This window comes from Sphaeramia orbicularis, chromosome 22, assembly GCF_902148855.1.
Source record: "Sphaeramia orbicularis chromosome 22, fSphaOr1.1, whole genome shotgun sequence".
Classification (NCBI taxonomy): Eukaryota; Metazoa; Chordata; class Actinopteri; order Kurtiformes; family Apogonidae; genus Sphaeramia; species Sphaeramia orbicularis.
In genome coordinates, this window is record NC_043978.1 from 43,257,996 (window position 1) to 43,273,274 (window position 15,279).

General features: G+C 36.4%; 2 protein-coding genes and 1 long non-coding RNA gene across 7 annotated transcripts in view; 2 read left to right on the forward strand and 1 right to left on the reverse strand.

The window, feature by feature from the left end:
- The first annotated feature begins 10,209 nt into the window (after positions 1–10,209).
- mrpl33 (mitochondrial ribosomal protein L33) lies at positions 10,210–12,150 on the forward strand. Its single transcript, XM_030126668.1, has 4 exons — positions 10,210–10,326; positions 10,703–10,721; positions 10,822–10,928; positions 11,685–12,150. The coding sequence occupies exons 1-4, from the start codon at positions 10,305–10,307 to the stop codon at positions 11,732–11,734; spliced, it is 198 nt and encodes a 65-aa protein (XP_029982528.1). The 5' UTR covers positions 10,210–10,304; the 3' UTR covers positions 11,735–12,150.
- rbks (ribokinase) overlaps positions 11,979–15,279 on the reverse strand; it is a 38,238-nt gene continuing 34,937 nt past the window's right edge. For all 5 annotated transcript variants that reach the window (XM_030126664.1, XM_030126666.1, XM_030126667.1 and 2 more), the window contains exon 9: positions 11,979–12,645. In XM_030126664.1, the coding sequence (XP_029982524.1) occupies positions 12,472–12,645 (174 nt within the window). In that variant the 3' untranslated portion in view covers positions 11,979–12,471. The remainder of the gene's footprint in view (positions 12,646–15,279) is intronic.
- LOC115413660 (uncharacterized) lies at positions 12,209–15,044 on the forward strand. The gene is made up of 2 exons (XR_003934499.1): positions 12,209–12,275; positions 12,330–15,044. It is a non-coding gene; the product is annotated as an uncharacterized LOC115413660 (long non-coding RNA).

The following is a 15,279-nucleotide window of genomic DNA, read 5'->3' on the forward strand; positions in this document are numbered from 1 at the left end:
TAAAATTCTCTTGCTAGCATATAAAGCACTGAATGGTTTAGGCCCAAAATACAGCAGAAACCTTCTAGTCCAGTATGAACCAACCAGACCACTCAGGTCATCTGGTGCAGGTCTGCTCTGTGTTCCAAAAGTCAGAACTAAACATGGAGAATCAGCGTTCAGTTCCTATGCTCCGTATATCTGGAACAAACTACCAGAAAATATCAGGTCTGCTGAGAGTCTGAGTTCTTTTAAGTCAAGGTTAAAGACTCACCTGTTCACTGCTGCCACTGACTAAAAGGCTTTTGACTTTTTAAATTTTTGGATTTTATGTGTTTTCTTATTCTTTGTTTTTAATCACCTTTTACATGTTTCTTTTATAATGTTTTAAATGTTTCTTTTTCCCTGTCGTTGTATTTCAATGTCCTGTGTGAAGCACCTTGAATTGCCATGTTGTTGAAATGTGCTATACAAATAAACTTGCCTTGCCTAGAAAAATAAAAACATTCATGAATTGAACTTGAAAAGATTTCAGATATGGAGAAGCCCACCCTGTTCTGCAACCAATTACTTCGATTTTTGTCCTCTGTAGGCTCATGTAGGGAAAAAATGGCACTGATAATGGCGGCACCCAGCAAGCAGTACCCGTGCTATGTATATTTAAACAGGTTTTTCTAAGTTAAATGTAATCAAACAAATCTTTTTTTTTTTTTTGCTGACTGAGCACTATTTTATTCAATTATAATCAATAATTAGATTGATTATTGGTAAGAACACTATAAAAATCTCACACACTGTACCTTTAATGCTTCAGTGTGTGACTATTTTTATGTCACTGGTCAAAAATGCCATGAACCCCCCTGAGAAAAGACCAGACCACCTGGCGCTCAGCAAGGAGCCTCTTTGCCATACCCGGCTCCAGGGTGGACCATTGGAGCCCTGATCACGACAAAGGTCACTATTCCTTTGTGTTTTTGTACACAATACGTGATTGTTGAATCATGCTTTTTCTAGTCTGTAATCTAGAACCAGTTTGTCTTGGGTGATGCTACCAGAGAACCCAACAACATAAGCTTCTGTCACTCAGGACTTAAACCCCTCCTCCACAGTACGGCCTCTTCCTTAGAGATAAGGTGAGGAGTTCGGCTGTCTAGAAGGGGTCGGAGTAGAGACACATCAAGAGGATCCAGGTGAGGTGGTTTGGGAACTGGTCCGAATCCCCTATGACCTGTAAACACATAAACCGAAGACGCTTTGTCACAGAAGAAGTAGGGGTAAACTCTTTATAGTAGTGACGTGCGGATCGATACTAAAATATTGATATCTCCAATACCAGATCTTTACACTCTAGAATTGATTCACAAATTAAAAATATCGATACTTTTGATACTTAGGTCATTTGAGGTAATGCATATCAGGAACACAGTCGAAAGTAACTAAACTATTGGGATCTTGTCCAAATGATATGCAATTGGTGGGAACTACTTCTTCTTCCGCCTGGGTAAGTGTGTACTGTGTTATGCTTCTCAGTCAGTCCTTCCCAGCCTTAAGCAAACTAGTAGTGAGATACCTGGGAATGACTGTCACTTGACACGAGTGACACGAGGTTCTGAGCAAAAAAACAGAACAGACAAAAGGGGAAAACAATAAATATGCTATTGTTCCTCGACAAAAACTTGTGAATGAGGGAAAGTGTCGATGTCGGATGCTTTTGTTGAAGTGTTTCATGTTCAGTATTTTAATGTTTCATGTTAATGTGTTCATGTAACGTGAACTAATATGCAAGTTTTCATCTTTATAATAGTTCTAAATAATTAAACGATAATTACGCTCATGTCTTGTTTTTTTTTTTTTTAAGTTATGATTTCAAACACTATTGGTTTTCCAGGCATTAAGTGTATTTGTACAAAATATCAGTATCGGATAAGTATCACCGATACCAGCCTGAATTTCACTCGGTATTGGATCAGAAAATAAATCCATGGTATCAAACATCACTACTTTATAGGTCACTCATAGAAATACTCTGAAGTCGAAAATTACAACCTTACAGTGTTATTGGAGGACATACAAGACTTTATTAGTTTTGTGAAAGTTTTCAAAATCTTATATTGTAATGTAGAAGATCAAGGTCAATTAAGTTACCATATTTGGTTCCCTACCTGTAAGTGGCAAAATAAACAAACAAGCAAACAAACAAACAAACAAATAAATAAAATAAGTAAACATACATACATATATATATATATATATGTATGTATGTATGTATATGTATATATGTATATATATGTGTGTGTGTGTGTGTGTGTATATATATATATATATATATATATATATATATATATATATATATATATATATATATATATATATATATATATATATATATATAAATAAAACACACATGTAAAGTGAAAGGAACATGTATTTCAGAACATTAGAACATCGCTTCTAGAACATTAGACCAACATAAGTGCTGATCCAGACCCCTGTCCACATCCACATTATCCCGTTGAACATCATTCCTTACATTAGTACCATTACTTCATGGTACCAAACAAAGCAGGTACACTCACTGTTCATGCAGAAGGTGGACCTTACAGACCCTGTAGACCACATTGGACCTGAGATTGTATAAAAGGGTTAAATGTAAAATATGTGACTGACAGAGTTAATTATAGATTTTTGTTCAAATTTTATCAGAATCTACTGCTATACTCTGTATATATTTTGTCTCCGCTTTTCCATAATGGCATGAAATGGAAATTTTCCTCCTTATTTATGCATTCTGCAGCTTTAATTTGAGTGAAATTTAATAAGATGTACATAACTACTAAGGGATGAATACGAATATTTTTTGCTGTGGAGAGTACAGCAAATTTCAGATATAATGAGGGGAGCACTCACCAAAATCACTCCCCAGTCACTTGTTTTCTTGTTTTCTTAGTTCTTTTTATATAATAGTTAATTTAATATCATGCTGACGTATTTTGGGGAGTTGTGAACCACTGGTGTGATGTTCAGTGTGTCTGACTGTGTGTGTGTGTGAGTCATCATGTCACCTACTGATTTGGCTCGTAGGTCAAAAGAACAGCAAACTGTTGTTGTTACAGATAATAATGTGAGTCGGGGCTTGTTCCAGGTGGGGAGGGTCAGTATTTGTGTGCGTGGTGTGGTGTGCAGGTGTGCTAGTGGAGCTGTGCCCATGCTGTTTAGAAATATTAGTAGCCACAGCAAGTGGAAGCAATCAGCATTAGTAAACATGTACTTTATCGGACTGCACTTCTGTTGTCAGTGAAATTAAAATCAGCACACAGTTGAACACCTTTTGAGCTAAAAACAAAAAATGCTTGATTTATAGCCGCACCAAAGAGCACTTTTATTTTAATAACTGATCAAATGATTATGTGCTGTAGAAGAATCAAAGAAAATTAACACCTAAGTGTGCATTTCCCTCTACTCAATGATTGCATGAAATGCGCACATGGACTGTTTTGTTCTGCCTTAATGGTCACTTAACAAGCATGCAGCAATTTCCTATGGTGAATTTCTAAACTGATTGCATGCCACTTTTTGGCAGTTTAATGGTGAACAAAGAGGAGTATTTTTCACCTCCTGTGAAAAATATCTCACCATCTATTTTTCAAAGATATGAAGAACAAAACACCTGAAACATACTGTTTATTAAATGGACAGAAAACAGTGAGGAGCACAATTAGACAAACACATTAGCTATATTATTAGGTAAAATTATGTATTTGTTTGTGTGTGTGTGTGTGTGTGTGTGTGTGTGTGTGTGTGTGTGTGTGTGTGTGTGTTTGCATAAAGCACAATTAACCCTGCTTGAACATTTAGAGGATGCTGATGTTACATAAATGAAAAGAATGTAAAGACCCAGTGCTACTTCTGTGTCGATTCCCAAATAAAATGTTCTCTCTTAATTTTTCTTATGTGATTTATCTCTATTTATTATAATATTAATATCTATATATTGTGTTTTTTCAGTGTAAATCATGTCTTTACCTGTATTTACTTCAGTGATCATGTAGATGTTAATTAAAGCTTAGACTAAGTTCAAATGGTTTTTATATCAAAGCAGAGAAAACTTGAAAAAGTGACTTTTACAGTCACATTTTGGTAACTGTACTTGGTGAAAACCATCATGAACTCTTCTGTAAACCACAGTACTCCAGAATCAAATGTGAGGCCATCTGTTTAACCCCTAAAGACCCAGTGCTACTTTTGTGTCAGATCTTAAATGATTTTTTCCCCTATATTTAACAATTTTTAAGTGACTTATCACCATTTATGATAATATTATCCTGTGTATTTGGCATTTTTCAATGTAAATCATGTATTTTCCTATATTTAATTCACTGATCATGAAGATGGTCATGAAAACTTAAAGTAAATTTAAAGGTTATTACATCAGAAACAGAAAAAAACTTAAAAAAAAAAAAAAAGAAAAAAAAAAGTGACTTTTTCAGCAAAGATATTAATAACTGAATATAAAAACAAGTGTGTCCATCCACAGTCATTGATCCAACTCCATGGGTTTTACTGATGAATCAATGTTGTAGAAGATGACAGTGTTTCCATGTTCACTACGGAGCCTCTGAATGTCCAAATGCGCCATATCTGTTGACTATAAAAGATGAGAAACTGCATTTTACATGGTTGGTTTTGGTTGACGGTGGATGTTTGAGTCTTTATGGGTTGACAAGATATTGCTTTTTCCATTGACATGCATCAGACTGAACAGGCTTTCTTCAGATGAATTTGTCTTCATTTGATTAAACACAGAAAAATGAAAGATCCTGGGAGCTGGAGAATAAATGAAGAATAACCTGGAGAGAGTAATATCCTGTAAGTTTATTAACTCCAAAAATAGCTTGTTCAGACATAGTGATAACATTTCCCCTAAAAAATCAAACAGGTTAACTTCTTAAAGCATGTCCCTGTGAAATTCTTACTACACATAAATGGATTTTTTTGTTGCCGTTATCTCTCTCGGTGATAATAAACTGAAAAATACCGAGGTAACAACAGGTCCTACGTAAAAAGAAAGAGCATGAAATGTGCATAAGTGTGATGAAGTGGGAGAAGGAAAGAGTAGCTAACGTCCGGAGTGGCTGTAGAGAGTGCTGAGTGGGTGGGGTGGTGGTGGAGGAGGAGGAGAACAGCTAAACCTAGTGGTCTCAGCCTCCTTCTCAGAATTATCCCTCAGTGACGCAAGCTCCTCCACACACATCCTGACAGCTGCTCCCTGCCTGGTTACAGTGCTCCTCGGGCCTGTCCAATAACATTCATGTTCATTTCCTGAATGCGGAGTACTTTAATGCATGGCTTTTCCCCACTGACTGTAACAATACAGCTCAATTAAGGCTCATTAGTAGATGTTTAGTGACTGCTTTTCTCACTCGTGATTTGTTTTATCTAATATGCAGCGTCACACATACACCAGAGCTTCTCTTTGGAGTGAAAATAGGTGAAAAAAAAAAAAAAAAAATTAAAACAACCCATTATTCTTTTAGACACACTTATCATTGTTTTTCCCCGAGTGATGGTACACAGACGAAAATACACCGGATGCTTTGAGAGATAGCTAAAGGGCCCACAGTGGTTTCAGAGACATCCCACCTCTGCTTTTTTTTTTTTTTTTTTTTTTTAAACAATAGTTGTCTTACCATTTAAGTACTGTAGAAATATGATTTAATTCCCTTTCCTGTTGTCCCTCTAAGAATGTAGTAAGCTGGCTTTTTTTAAAATTAAGCTTTGACATAAGTAATAAAATAAAATAAAATAAAATAAAATAAGGAAATTAAAAAGCCAGTGTGTTAAAATGTTTATTGCTTATGTTTTGGGTTGTCATGTTTTGAGTCATAAGCAAAATGTTTGACAAACTAATCTCAGATGACCTGATGACAGTACAAAATAATATAAAGTCATGAGAGAAACAAAAGTAAACCCTCTTAGAACAATGATTTCATGTATAAACTTATAACAAAAAAAAATACTCTAGTCTGAATCTAGTGTAAAATTGTAAAACAAAACACAAGAAATTCCATCATGTCATTATTTATCAACAAAAATGAAGCCAAAATGAGGAAGCAGTGAGTTAAAATCTATTTACATCCTTACTGCTTCCATATGAATTAAGATGGGATGTAGCAGACAGGTGCTGCAGAGCAAATGTTCTGGATTTAATGACCATCATCTATAAGGGCAGAGGTTTTGACACTTTACTGGTCTGGAGTGTATAGGTGAGAAGGAAAGACGTCAGCAGTCAGCTCAGAAGAGGAATCATTCTAATGCCATTTCAAAGCAATTTGAAATCCAACATTCAACGGAGAGGAAAATTATTCAGAAGAGGAAAATATTCAAGCAATCTTCTGAGGAGTGGAAACCCCTGGGTCAGACTGTGCAATGGTCAGAGAAGTTACAAAAAAAAAAAAAAAACACCAAAGAGCTACATCTCAGACTCTATCAGCATCAGTTAATGTGTTAAATATTAATGTTCATAACCGTTCATTTAGAAAAAGACTGATCAAGTATGGAAGGGTTAGCAGGAGAAAGAATCCCCCCAAAAAAATACAAACATGGTAGCAGAGCTTAGGTTTGCAAACCTGCATTTGAACAAACCAAAGGACTTCACCATATTTGGTGAAGACCATCATGAATCCTTCAGTACACCACAGTACTCCAGAATCAAATGTGAGGCCATCTGTTTAACCCATAAAGACCCAGTTTTACTTTTGTGGCAGTTCTTTTTTTTTTTTTTTTTTAATTGAAATTAGAACGATGACAATATAAAAAAGTCATGTACAATATCCAATATATGTGATGTCAGAACAAGAACACTACACCTGCACTCACATGTACACACACACACACACATAAAAAGGGGGGGGGGGTCTGCCTACTTACTTAATATTAAAGTAATAAGTAATCTCTAAAGGGCTGCCAAATTGAATAAAATGACTTTACATTATCTTTTAGTGAAAATTTGATTTTCTCCAAATGTAAATGTTACATAATATCTTTCCGCAGGTTGCGACAGTTCTTCAATGATTTTTATTTATTTATTTTTTTTGTGTTTTATCACCATTTATGATAATATTATCCTCTGTATTTTACATTTTTCAATGCAAGTAATGTGTTTTCCTATATTTAATTCACTGATCATGTAGATGTTCATGAAAACTCAGAGTAAATTTGAAAGTTATCATATCCGATACAGAAAAAAACTAAAGAAGAAGTGACTTTTTCAGCAAAGATATCAATAGCTGAACATAAAAACTAGTGTGTCCATCCACTGTCATTGATCCAACTCCATGGGTTTTACTAATGAATCAGTGTTTTAGAAGATGACAGTGTTTCCAAGTTAACTACGGAGCCTCTGAAGATCCAAATGGGTCATATCTGATGACCATGAAAAGATGAAAAACTGTATTTTACACCAATTATTTACATGTATTGACAGAATTAGTCGATCAACAGGTATTAAATATTTTAGATCAGTCGATGCTTTTGGTTGGTGGTGGATGTTTGGGTCTTCATGGGTTAATATCCATTTGTCAAAACAATCCCAGAAACTGTTATCAGGCGTCTGGTCATGGCTTTACTCCTCATGGTTGTTGCCCAGATGACGAAACTGAAACTGTCTGACCACTTACATTGTAAACTGAGGTAAAACGTCATGAGAGTGAAACCAGTGATCGTTAATGTCACGCTTACGTACAATCTTAGCGTACTTTTTTCCATACAAAAGACAAAACACGTCTCAATTAGGACAAGGCTAAACAGCCACCGCACAAAAGACTATTGAATTACTGCGTTTTGATGAGCCAGGGGGACTTCCATGGTAACATTATTAGTATCAGATCCATTCATCCGTCCTTTGAGATACAGGCTTTCACTAAAGGTTTTGGGACATTCCAATGGCGTCTATCTTTTTCCTCACAGACCCTTCATGAAATCTGAGTTGCTTGCCTGAGGCTAGAGGGAACCAGTGGCCAGCAACGAGAAACACTAACTTTTTCTCTTCTTGCTTTTTTTTCCTCTGTTTTATTCAATACTGGGACTCAGTTGTATTGAGATGAAGAGAGTTGAATTGTGGAAGAAATGAAATCCATAGCGTTAGAGAGATGTACATTATGGCTGCAGAAGAAAACAGTTTTTGGTTGGAACTGACACATCCCACTACCCATCAACCATGACGCCATCATGGTAAAAAAAAAAAAAAATTAAAAATAAATAAATCTTTATTAGGTGCTCGTTTGCTCTCAGCCACTTTTTGTAAAAGCACCAGAACCATGTACAGGAAGAACTCAGTGCCCCTTTGAAAAACAGAGGTAGATATGGTTTATGAAGACAAAAATAGAATAAAAAGGGAGATGCTCCAGACAAATACAGGATGTTCAAGACAAGTAACTCTCCTGTGGAGTTTTTTCTGTAAGGGTTCTTTCTGGATGCTTTCAGTGACCCATTTTTATCCATCATGTGAAAGACAGCATAGGTTATATATTTACAGTTCCATTATGCTATCAGGAAGCTTCATTTATAATGGCTCCTCAGCTGCATACTGTTTTGCATGTGACACAAATGATGAACAGTTCCATACCTCTCCACTGGCTAATTTGCCTGTATACCTACTGACAAAAGCAATTATCTGTTCATAGTAGGGGTCCAACTCCATTCCAAGAAAAAAAAAAAGCTGGCTTGTCATTCACTATGAATGTCTGAAGGTACAGGGATTTGAATGGAATGGGAAATACATTTATACACTCCTTTTTTTTGCAGCAGGGGGGAAATCTGAGGGGAAAAAATAATTAACATACTCTATAAATATCCTGTAAACATCTTGTGTCTTCATATTGTCTGATGTAGCTTGTTAATAAAGCATGTATCTGTTTATCTATCTATCTATCTATCTATCTATCTATCTATCTATCTATCTATCTATCTATCTATCTATCTATCTATCTATCTATCTATCTATCTATCTATCTATCTATCTATCTATCTATCTATCTACTTTATGTTGCTAAAAACAACTTTGTGCTCTGTGTGTTTAATTTAATTTTATTAGTGTGTTTTCTTTCTGTTCTGCCTTCTTATGGTAGGCGTATGTAGTCTCGTTCAGTCGTTCAATAGACTCAGTGATTCGCAAAGCGATTCAGCAAGTCATCGATTCATGAACGATTCAGTGAGTCACTGATTCGTGAATGATTCAGCGATTTGTGAATGATTCAGTGAGTCATCGATTCATGAATGATTCAGCGAGTCAGCGATTCATGAATGATTCAGAATCGATTCAGCGACTCAGCTCTACTCGGCCGCTCTAAGCCAGCGGTTCACTACCTCAGCTCGGTCCGTCTGTCACTGGCAACTATTCCGACAATACAATCAGAGATCTTGCTGTGGAGACTACCGGCTGCTGTACAGTGGGTCACACAGCACTTCTGCTTCCGACTTAATGAGTGATTATGACAATATTATGTGGTAAGACTTAGACTTAGACTTACTTTATTGATCCACACAATGGGGAAATTACTTTGTTACAGTAATAGCACAAGACGTAACAGGCTGCCGGCATCCCCGGCGCCATAAATCTTGACAGAATAATGCAAAGCACAAGTATAAGACATCATACAGTTTACACACAGTACACGTGGACACATGCTGGTATTTTTTCATGGATTTAAAGGGATTCGGGGGACAGTGTGAATAATGCTGTATCGATTCAGTTGCGTTCACGAATCGATTCAACTCATTCACTTAAATGAATTGATTCTTTTGAACGATTCTTTCGTGAATCGCCCTTCACTAATTCCAACCACTATTTCTGTATAACTGTGCACAAATTCCTATTTTACATCATAAATACTGAAGAGACATGTACATATGTGAGATGATCTATCTATCTATCTATCTATCTATCTATCTATCTATCTATCTATCTATCTATCTATCTATCTATCTATCTATCTATCTATCTATCTATCTATGTGTGGCTATTCTGCAGTTTGTTAATTCAGAGAGTTTAAAAAATTATGCATCAAAGTCGTTTATGGTTATTGTGCCATATTAGGCTATAAAAATCATCTTCCCCAATGTATAATTATGTGTAACGCGAATATGACTTTGGTAAAGGAGTACAGGTTTAGATTACTCCAGTTTATTACAGGTGCGCTGTACCTTTAAGAGAACCCGGAAGTATTTGTTAAACCGGAAGTACTGCTACCTCTATGTCAATGTGACTTCTCTTCGCCAACAGTTATGATTTAATTACCACTTATAAAAGGCGTTAAAAGTCTGCAAAAATGTTTCTTACTACCGTAAATTGTAAGTGTTCAGCAATTTGTTTCTAAGTACTTAGTAAATTGTACATATGCTAGGGTTAAACGTTACCATTAAACGGACTAAGCTAACGTGAAGGACCAACATATAAATATTCGCAGCATTACTGTGTTAGTAGCTTATTAATAAGACCAGGTGTACTGTGCCAAAGTCAGTGTGTGGTGTCTTTGATGTGATATCTAATGATGATGTCTAATTAGAAAGAAATTCCCCTTTTTTCTTTTAAGCTAACGGCTAATTGCTAGCTAGTTTAGCCACAGTAAACACAACCTGTGTGTTTTACTAGCTTGCTAACCTGTTCATTGATATTTGTAAAATCCTGATTGATATACTAATACTTATGTCCTCTATTCTTTTTTAGTGGCCAAGGCAAAATCTAAGTAAGCGATTATTTCATTACAATTATAACAAAGCTATACACACGATAAGGTTATATTATGTGAGTAGTAATATTAACAGTATAATTTCCTTGTGTATCAGGACTATCCTGGTTCAGATGGTGAGTGCTGCAGGAACGGGCTACTTCTTCAACACGAAGAGGAACCGTCTAAAAGATAAGATGGTTATCCGTAAACACGACCCATTTGGTAAGATCTGACACTAGTAATTTTAAGATTAATCAAGCTACCTAACTGTGATCCTGAGGTTTATGAAAAGTCACTAAGCATGGCCTATCTGTTCTGTGCTATAATGATTATTAAAACTGCACAGGTAAAGAAACAAGTTTTTCAAAGCCATGAATTTCACTGATCTGTCATCAAGGACAGAGGGTTTTTATATAGGCTGTCCTCTACAATTATATTGTTTAGACACAGCATTAAATGGCACCATCTATAGAAGTTAATGCATAATCAATGTAGAGAATATCAAAACAAAATAACTTACTTTTTCCACAGCCAAATAGTGTTCTTTGGTGTCCATTAGACTTCTTTAGCAGTGTATGTCTTTAAGCCTTTTGGGAAGTTTATATATTACATGGTCTAGTTTTTCCACTTTCACTGAGATATGGTTATAACAATAGAATAGAAAACTGAAATTCTGTGTTATTATTGCACATTTTCTTGCAGGACTCAATCATATAAACATAAAGAGTTGCTAAGTAAAAGCTGAGATAATATTCAACCTGCATCTGTTTGTTATCAAAATAAATTAATGACTTAACTGTGATTGATTTGCAATTTACTGTTCATCACAACTTTAAAACATTTTAATTTTAGAAAAGGGAGAGCCAGAGCCTATTTTTTTCAAGAATTTGTTATGTTTATATTGAAACAGTATTGTCTTTTTTTTGCAGTGTGAGCTACTCCTTGTGAATTAAATGTAAAATTTGTTTTCTATTTCAGTCAACAAGCATGTCCTGTTCTTTGAGAAGAGGAAGATCAAATCAATTTAACATCCCAATGAAATACATGGACAGTAAAACCCTGCAAGGGTTCAACACAAGATTTTCCTGTCATGGATTGTACAGAAGTGTTTAATCACCTGACATGTCTGACTGGCTGAGGTGTTTTCAGAGGATGTCAGTGTGGATTTTTCAGGAGATTCATTCCTTTCACTGCACCAGTTCAAGGTGTTAGAACATCTCAGAAGAGTTTCAAGTTTCTGGATTACCACCATTTAAAACAAAAACTCATGTATGAAGTCACATATTTATTAGGATGACAACAGCTGTTTGATACAATGATACTGATACTTTGTTGTAGGAAATGTCTAGTTTGAGCTAAATCAACAGATAATTTCCTGTCCTGATGTTTTTTTGTCAAGTTCAAATCATTAAAAATTATAAAATAAAAACAAAAAAAAAGATTTTACAAACTCTTGTTTTGTTGTCAGTATGCTTCTCTTCACATACGTACAAAAGAATATATAGTGTCGTAAAATCAAAGTGTTCATACAAATGCAATTTGTTACATTATTAACATTAATCTTCAGTAGTTAGTTACTGATTTGTAACATTATTATTGATTATTAACATTAATCTTAAGTAGTTCGTTACTGATTTGTTATTTAGATCTCTAAACAGGACCACTCTAGTCCATCACTGCGGAGTAGGAGTTTAAGAAAGTTGTGTTCACAATTCATTTGGAGTTGTTCATTTTTTGTTTTTATTAAGCTGTTGATTCATTGCTCTCAGAACAGTTCAGGTGGGAGGTCCTTTTTAAAAGGAAAAGATGTCTGTGTGCCAACAGCCTGCACACTTACTCCTGACACTTTATTGGCTCTCCTTGCCATCTCCTCCAGTGGTATTGTGGGATGATAAGCCATGTAAAATGCCAATGCTCCAATGAAGCTGTCTCCAGCACCCTGGGAAAAAATATGACAACAGCTTTGTAGAATTTAGCAGGATGATAAAATCTGGAAAGGCTGCAAAGACAAGTGTTAATGAGACACATACTGATTACATCTAAAGTCTTATGGTATCAATGCAAATGTGGACATGTAACAGACATAAAAAAAAAAAAAAAAAAAAAAAGCCACCAAGATGAAGACCCACGGTGATCTAAGGGGAGGGAATGCTCCATTTTCAGGACAATAAAATGTCAACAGTAGAGGGTGCTGTGGCATTTGTCAGTTGTTTGTATTGCTGCTGGAAATCTCAAGTAGTTGAAAAACACTCACTGCAATGTCTTTTTGAACGACTTAGACGTCTCAGCTCCTTCACAGTAACATCTGTATCACAGCTATTCTGTATGATGACATGATTATTGCCATAAAAAGTACATGTAGTACATTCATTAAATACCTGTTTAGTATCATGGTGGGTATATAGTGCTGTTTTCTTCAACTAAAACTAAGAGAAAAGTAATTGAAATGCACTTCCAGAGATGAATGATAGAACAAAAAACTTTCTGCTTCTTGTCCAAACACAACTATGCAATCATCTAAAATCCCTTAGTTTACTTAAGAGCTTTCAGAGTCAGCTGGGTAGCACATGGCAGCTTAGATCATCAGCCGTTAGTGGCCTTTGCCATAACTGCCAACAGTTTGACTTTGGTTTTCTCCATGACCAGATAAATCATCCCTTTTCTCTGCTCATCTATTGATAGAGATGGAATGTACAGTCTACGCCCTGGAGGGGGTTGGCTGAGACAGGATGCCGAGGGAGTGTGTGCGTGTGTGCATGTGGGGGGGTATCACTGATGGGAAAAGGCACAATGGTATGTGGCGACACGCTCATGTTTAACCACAAACGGCCCCCCGACGCTGGTTCTCACAAGCCCGCTCCATTACTCATCACTTCGGCTCTCAATAGAGTTCATTGCACTCTCTTGTGAGCACCTCTGTAACCCCCTCCCCCTGAGCCTTGGAGTATGACTTTTGTCAAACTTTTGCCAATCAAGAAGCAGACAGTGAAGCTTAAATGATTCACTCAGGTTAAAAAACACAGACCCTGACCCTGACCTCAGTCAGGCTCATTGGACCACTGCTTGAGAGCAACAGGAACAAAGAAATAAGGGGGATAAGAGGGTCAAACAGGGTCCATTATGACCAAGGTACATGAGACCTCTGATAATATTTCTGCAAAACATAGTCTAATTTTTAACATTTATTGATTGCCAAGATGATAGATACCAGAAGTACGGTATATAAGGGAAATGGGTTCTGATTTGACATTTATAAACAGGATTATTACACCCCACCCCCATCCTTATGCACGCCAATGGTGTGAGTCTTGGATTGGGGAGATGCTGGAAAGAGTGAGATCAGAGCTGAACCATTTTACAGGCCTGGTGGATTTCCATGTTTAAACCCACGGTGTGTTTATGTCTCCTGTCTGGTAGCTGGGCTAGTCCTCCATACAGTGAGCATTTGGAAATAAGGTAGTGGCGTTGCAGTCCCACTGTTTTGGCTCCGACACATCTCCCAGTTCACATGTTGTGGTTACAACGATGACACCACTCTTAAGTGGGCGTTGATACTCCCACTTAAGAGTGCACTGAGTAGGTCAGTTTAAAAATAAAGTATATAATATATCTGCCTCCATGAGTAAATGATTATGATTTCTGTCTCGTACATGCTGCTTCATGTTTCCATCAGAAACATGACAACATCTCATAAACAAATTGGTTTTTGTTCAGAGGTAATTTAGAGCTAAATCCCTGTAAAACCAACCCCTTTGTCTCGTCAGACGACAATAGGGTGTGTCTGAACCAGATTTGTGAAAACTAATACTACTATTAAGGGCTTTACTTGTAGATTGTCTTTTATGCTGACAGTTAAACCTGAAATATGTAAGAAATTTACAGTATTTCTTTAAGGGTGTAAGAATGAATGAGAGCATATATATGAGACCTTTATATATTCATACAAGTTTAAAAAATGCCTAAGTTTACCCTTGGGATGAAAACCGTGATTGCTATCGCTATAAAATTCCTCCCTGGTCAGGAGCTCTTTAAATAACATGGCTTTAAATCAGTGGAGAACCACATCAGTGCTTCAGTTTGGCCTTATACAATAGATGCATTTTCCACTGTGCACTGGTACATATTAACCAAACTTCCTCTTTTACAGTAAGTGACAAAGGGTAGAAATGTTTTTTGTGTGTGTATGTGTGGCAAAATAATTAAATTTCTTCTGCTAAAAGCCCCCTAAGAAGGAAAATCTGTGCTAAACACTGGACTTGAAAACAGTTGAAATGTCTGTAAGGACTGACTGCATGGGGAAACTCTGTGTAAACAAATGTAAGTACTGGCAACAACTCAGAACTTAACTCTTCTAATCCAAACTTTGCGTCGCTTGACAACACAAACCACCACCCAACCTTTGTCTTACTAACAACGTCTTCATCCCTCAGACTGGCATGTGACGCTATTCGATTCAGTGAATGAAGCTCACCGAGGCTGACAAGCGCTACCCCCTTCAGCCCCGCTGCCGCTGCCCTCGACACAGTTTGGTGAAGGTTAGATCTGGAGGCCTGTCAATCAAATGACACAAGTG